Raw genomic sequence first — 5,639 nt, 5'->3', positions numbered from 1 at the left:
CGCAAGAGGCGAATTCGGCGGACGCAAACGGCGATGACACGGGCCATCCCTTCACGGTGCGCTTCCGCCGTGAGTCGGTGCCGGTCGCGGCGCCGTCGCCGTTCCCCGCCAACGACGCAGCCGTCGGTGCCGAACTCACCGGCGAAGGGGAAACTTCATTTCTCTCGATGCGCCCGCGGCGAAAGTTCGTCACATTTAACGACGCGCAGCTGGAGGTGCACGCAGAGAAGCCTGCGCCCTCGTCCCCGGACGCCGCTGCGCTGCCGCGGGCCCACGTTGCGGCGTCGGAGGCGAAGGAGGAACCGGCCGCCGCCGCCTCTTGCGGTGTGCTGAACATGAGACGCACCCCGCGACGGACGATGTGGAAAAGGAGCCCCGCCCACACAACTAAGCCATAGCTGCCTCCGCATAATACCCACATCGAGGCATGCGCGCGCACTTCAACTGGATTCCTCTCGTTTTTTTTGTTTGTTTGTTTCTTTCCTTCTCTTACATGCAGCTTTTAGAGATAAACAGATGCAGTTCCCATTGGACGTTTCTTTTTTTTTTACTTTATTTTTATTTATTTATTTTTTTCACACACACGCAAACGCACACGCAATTGCTCTTTTGTTTGTTTATTTATTTTTTTGCTGTTGTTATTGTTTTTTTTTCTCTTCATTTTCTTCACCTCCGTCCGCGTCCGATGGCTAAACAAAAATGTGTGTATATATATATATTTTTCTTTATGCTCTTTGCTTTTACTGTGGGGTTTATTCTTTCCGTGGCTGCTGCTTCTCTCTCTCTGTGTGCCTCTGCGCCGCTGCCTTACGTGTGTATATGTATATATGTATTTGCTCGTTTCCCTCATGTTGCCTCGTCCACGACACACACACACACACACACACGCCCGTGTGCCTCTTTTTTCCGTGCGCCACGTGAAGCGCGAGGAACGGGAAAGGCGGGCTCCTCACGGCGGCGAGGCACCCGGCGTTGATTCCCGCAGCGAAAGGAAGGAACGGCGGCGGAGTAGAGAAGCAGACTAAAAATAACCCCAACTAGGGCGACGACGACAACAACAGCAACGAGTGGGAGGAGCCAATTGGTGCGTAGATGAACGAGGATACGGCTGTGGCCGTTCAGCCACGCATCAATGGCCTTCTCGCTTCCTCCCCGCCTGCATCGCATCTGCATTGCTGCACGTTTCCAATAGAACAACAGCCGGTAGTGCCCTTCAGGAGCTGGTACGCCTCGAACTACTGCAACGAGGAGCATTTATCCGTGCTACTGCGGTTGCAACGGTGCTTCCCTTCACTTCAGCGTGCGATCACAATTTATTTTAATGTTTGGAGTTGCACTGGTGAGACGGAGTTTTACACGGCCTTCTTCCCCACGATGGCGTGGCTGGGTTTGTGGCCCGAGGTGCTGGATATGGCGGTGCTCATGTGTCTGAGTCAATATATAACCGGGACACTAAAGGACGCGGCAGGGTGCCCGCGGCCGCCATGCCCACCAGTAGAGCTTCGCGGACGGGCGAATGCCTCCAAGGAGTACGGCTACCCAAGCACCCACGCTTCTCACAGTCTCCTCTTCTCGTATTCGGTGTACCCTTTTTTGATCCGTCTTTTCCCCAACCATCCCGTGGCCTGCGTGGTGGCCTGCATCGTGTTCGCCGTCAATGTTAGTTTCTCACGCTTGTTTCTTGGAATGCACTGGCCTGCAGATATGGTGGCGGGGTTTGGCTTGGCTGGGTTGATTCTCGTGTCGCACGCTGCCTTCTTGCGGTCTTGGGTTCTGACGATCGCCTCGCTGGCCACGGTGGAGGTGTGGCACTACATGCTGGCCCTTCTCGTCGTGCAAGTGCTGGCCGTGTCCCACGCCGCCCCGCGCGAATTTTGCCCGTGCTACTTGGACAGCCTGCGCTTCCTCGGCGCCGCGCTGGGCGCTCTCTTTGGTGGCTGGGCGTTTTACTCGCAGTACGGCACTTACACCGCCCGAACACCGCCGGCTGACTTATGCGGGACGCTTCTATCGTGGGAATTTTTGCTGCAATACATCTGCTGCTTCTTCGTGCTTGTGCTTGGGAAGACGATAACCTCGTTTGTCGCCACTCCGCTCCTTCGCTGGTTCTTTAGCTCCGTTTCTCGGAGAGCCGCGCCGAGTCGTCCGTGGCTGTGGCGACGAGTGCGCGCCGCGCTGTCGGACGCCGTGCGCCGTGCGTACTGGATCCCCCTCTGCGAGGGGCCGGCCGCGGGAGCCGCGCAGCAGCAGCAGCGGAAGCCGACGCCAACCGCCGACGCTGCGTGCCTGCCGGGGTGCGCGGGGTCGTCGGTGGAGGTCCTGCTGCCGCGCACGTGCGACGAGGACGCGGCGCCGCGCGACCCCGTCCAGATGTGGTCCCCGCGCACGCATGGACACTGGTGGCTGTGGGAGGCGCACCGTTGCACCGTCGCCTACTTCGCGGTCGGTTTCATGATCATGTACGTCTGCCCGGTTATTCTGCGTGTCTGCTTCCGTGTGAGTTAAGGGGGCCGCTGCGGTGGCGGCCGCGCCGGCAGGCGTGGGGGGCAACAGCCACAGCCAGAGCTCCCGGCGGGAGGGACGCAGGCGGGGCGGAGGTGCCCGCCACGTCGCTCGCGCGACGAATGAGGGGCAGACACGCGGAAGGAAAACGTGCGTCCTCCCGGTTGTTGTTGTTGCCGCCGCCGCCACCCGCCACCCGCCACCCGCTGCCCGCTGCGAGAGGGAGCGAGGGGGGAAGAGCAAAACGAAATAAAAAGAAACATTGGGTGACAACAGGAAGTAAACACACATGCAGGCGCTTGAAACAATATCAAAGGCAAACTGGCTTTGAGGCAAAAAAGCAAAAAAGCAAAAAAAAAAAAAAGTACGTTGTGGAACGCACTAAAATGATCTGAATAGGGCGGGGACGGCGGTCGGGCCGTTTTGCAAAAGGAAGATGCGTTGCATGTAGTCATAAGGTAGTGCCACCAAGTATATTTTTATTTGCGTGTTTCTTTGCGAATACTTGTATTCCGCTGCCTTGCCGCTTCTTCCTCTTTTAGCTGCCTCCTGCTGCGTCTCGGCGACTACTCGCTGCCAGGGCCCGCGGAGAGAGCACGTGACAGTTTTCCCCACCAACACCGCGCCCGCCGCCTCGCTGCGCGTTTAGGCGGGCTCCGCGTGCAGAGAACTTCCCGCGAAGGGCACAGGACGCGCTTGCGACGGCGCCATGGCGTTTCGCTTCACTCCGCCCGCGCTCGGCTCCCGGGCGAAGGGCTACGAGAACCGTGTGATGGTCTACGCCCACCGCCGCCACCGCGCACGCTATCGACCGCCCAAGCTCCCCCACGCCCGCTCGCCGCTGGCGAACAAGTCCCCGGAGGAGTACGGCAACACTTGGGACCCGCGAACGGGGATGGAGTGGTACTCGCGGCTGCGGCACCGCGGCGCCTACCGTCACTGGCCGTGGGCGCGCTGGAACGATGACCCTGTGCGCCACCACCGCGAGGGGCCGCCCAACCGGACCTTTTCTTGCCTCTCACACGGCTCGAACGACGGTGTGCCGCTGTGGAACTACTACGCGGAGGTGGGGCAGGAGTACAACACCCCAAGCCACTTCCCGCTGCATTACATGACTCCTTTCATTCATCAGTACACGGGGAAGGTCTGGTCGAAGCATGACATCGAGCGCCACCTGAGGCTTATTGAGGAGCGGACAGGACTGATGTCCATTCAGGAGGTGCACGATAACCTGCCACGGCTGCAGGACTGGGGCGAGGTGGAGATGGGCGCGGTGCCTCATGGCCTTCTTCAGCATGTTGAGATGCTAGCACACGAAATCGTCTTGCAGAACCAAAAAAAGACCTTTAGGAAGAAACTGCATGAAAATGGTGTGTTGCGGACCTCCACGATGGAGCGGTACTATGCCCTGCCACACCTACGCTTGGGCCCTGCCATGCCAACGACGCTTGAGCAGCCGTCGGGAGCGTTCCCGTGGGGCAAGTACACCTACATGCTTGGGGGGACAAAGATTCATCCGCTCCACAGGCCAGATGGTTTTTTCAAGGATAATATGTACCCGGCCTAGGCAACAACAACAAAAGAGACTGAATACATTCAGGCTTTTACTTCTACACATGAGTGTGCTCCTTTCTCTCTTGTTTTGGAGTAGGAACTGATGCCAGCAGTATACATACACACACACATATATATATATATATATATATATAGCGAGAGAGAAGAATTTGTTTTGAATATCTTTGCCTGAACCTCGCAGTTTTTTTTCTTTCTTTTACTTCGTTTTACTGGGCCTGCGTTGTGTCACGCTGAGAAGAGAAGGGATACACAGTTAATAAACGTGTGAGGAGAAATCCCTCCGTTCCTTGAACTGCTGAGGCTGCGACGGTACCTTTCACGGGTTGGCCGTTGAGATTCTCTTGCTTCTGCTGGGTTCGCTCTTCGCGCGGCGCCGCGAGGCAAACAAATGTCACTGTGGGACTTTTTCAGCGACGTGCAGGCGACGGTTCGTCAGGCAATTGCCCCACGCGGGGAGAGCGCCGCTGGGGAGCCGCGGCCCCACGACCCGCGGGAGCAGCCACTTCTCTCCGGCGTCACGGGCATTGGCGATCGGCTGAGCGGCTGGTGGGGCACAGTCAACAAGACGGCGACAACACTCCTGCAGAATGCGTTGGGGGCATCCGGCAGTGAGGCAGACGATGAACCTCCCCCGCTTCTACTGCGGCTCACTCCCCAGCAGCGCGCGGCGTTACCCCTTGACGAGCTCATCCGCGGCGTCAGTGAGGCGGTAAGTCTTATCGCCATCCGGTCCGACGGGGCACACAAGGAGGCCCGCTTCCTTTTGAGCCTCAGTTTGGAGGAGCAGGTCGCGCACACCAGCGACTTCCTCAGCTGTTACCATTGGTGGGAGCGACTGGTTAACAGGCGTCTCGCCATGTGCCAAGAGATTCTTCAGGACTGCCGATGTCCTCCTGACTGTGACGACGCCCACACAATACGTTTGCTGTCCCAACGAATTCACGCTATACGAGACAAATGCGCACGCGACATGGCAGCAATTGCCTCCAGGGGATGCCTCTTGCGTGACGAGAGGTACGATGTTCTTGACAAACCCCTGACTACTGAGAAATTAAATCCGCATGAAGGAGACCAAGACCAAAAAACCACGTCTATCTTCCCCACAGACAGCATAGCTAGGCGACAACAAAGCAGAGACCTCGGCGGTAATGATGTGTTGCAAAACGCAACTTCTGATAAACAGCAAGAGGCGGAAAACAAACAAAAGGAGGGAGTGAGCAACACGCTGGATGGCCCTCACACAGAAGAGGCACGTCGCAAAGCTGAGGCAGAAGAGGCACTTCGCCTGGCTGAGGAGGCAGAAGAGGCACGTCGCCTGGCTGAGGAGGCAGAGGAGGCACGTCGCCTGGCTGAGGAGGCAGAGGAGGCACGTCGCCTGGCTGAGGAGGCAGAGGAGGCACGTCGCCTGGCTGAGGAGGCAGAGGAGGCACGTCGCCTGGCTGAGGAGGCAGAGGAGGCACGTCGCCTGGCTGAGGAGGCAGAGGAGGCACGTCGCCTGGCTGAGGAGGCAGAGAGGCACGTCGCTGGCTGAGGAGCAGAGGAGGCACGTCGCCTGGCTGAGG

At 58.3% G+C, this 5,639-nt stretch overlaps 4 protein-coding genes across 4 annotated transcripts in view, besides 7 other annotated features; all 4 read left to right on the top strand.

The window, feature by feature from the left end:
• Tco025E_00508 (uncharacterized protein) overlaps positions 1–398 on the top strand; it is a gene marked incomplete at both ends in the record, with an annotated part of 444 nt that extends 46 nt beyond the window's left edge. Inside the window, one exon of the mRNA XM_029367449.1 lies at positions 1–398. This exon is cut by the window's left edge and continues 46 nt beyond it. Within this exon, the coding sequence (XP_029232522.1) occupies positions 1–398 (398 nt within the window).
• Positions 399–459: 61 nt separating this feature from the next.
• Positions 460–482: a microsatellite.
• Positions 483–535: 53 nt separating this feature from the next.
• Positions 536–576: a sequence feature (A-rich).
• A 31-nt stretch (positions 577–607) lies between these two features.
• Positions 608–667: a sequence feature (A-rich).
• Positions 668–861: 194 nt separating this feature from the next.
• Positions 862–887: a microsatellite.
• Positions 888–1,092: 205 nt separating this feature from the next.
• On the top strand, positions 1,093–2,505 carry Tco025E_00507 (putative sphingosine-1-phosphate phosphatase; the record flags this gene model as incomplete). The annotated part of the gene is made up of 1 exon (XM_029367448.1): positions 1,093–2,505. The coding sequence occupies one exon, from the start codon at positions 1,093–1,095 to the stop codon at positions 2,503–2,505; it is 1,413 nt and encodes a 470-aa protein (XP_029232521.1).
• Positions 2,506–2,678: 173 nt separating this feature from the next.
• Positions 2,679–2,719: a microsatellite.
• Positions 2,720–2,836: 117 nt separating this feature from the next.
• Positions 2,837–2,866: a microsatellite.
• Positions 2,867–3,211: 345 nt separating this feature from the next.
• Tco025E_00506 (uncharacterized protein) lies at positions 3,212–4,069 on the top strand (the record flags this gene model as incomplete). Its single annotated transcript, XM_029367447.1, has 1 exon — positions 3,212–4,069. One exon carries the CDS (start codon positions 3,212–3,214, stop codon positions 4,067–4,069), a length of 858 nt encoding a protein of 285 aa, XP_029232520.1.
• Positions 4,070–4,186: 117 nt separating this feature from the next.
• Positions 4,187–4,211: a microsatellite.
• Positions 4,212–4,465: 254 nt separating this feature from the next.
• On the top strand, positions 4,466–5,608 carry Tco025E_00505 (vesicular transport-associated repeat protein; the record flags this gene model as incomplete). The annotated part of the gene is made up of 1 exon (XM_029367446.1): positions 4,466–5,608. One exon carries the CDS (start codon positions 4,466–4,468, stop codon positions 5,606–5,608), a length of 1,143 nt encoding a protein of 380 aa, XP_029232519.1.
• Between the last annotated feature and the right edge of the window lie 31 nt (positions 5,609–5,639).

The sequence above is a fragment of the Trypanosoma conorhini genome, assembly GCF_003719485.1.
Source record: "Trypanosoma conorhini strain 025E chromosome Unknown Tco_14.4_contig_00011, whole genome shotgun sequence".
NCBI classification, from domain to species: Eukaryota; Euglenozoa; class Kinetoplastea; order Trypanosomatida; family Trypanosomatidae; genus Trypanosoma; species Trypanosoma conorhini.
The sequence above is the reverse complement of the archived record's forward strand: the minus strand, read 5'-3'. Positions and strand labels throughout refer to the sequence as shown.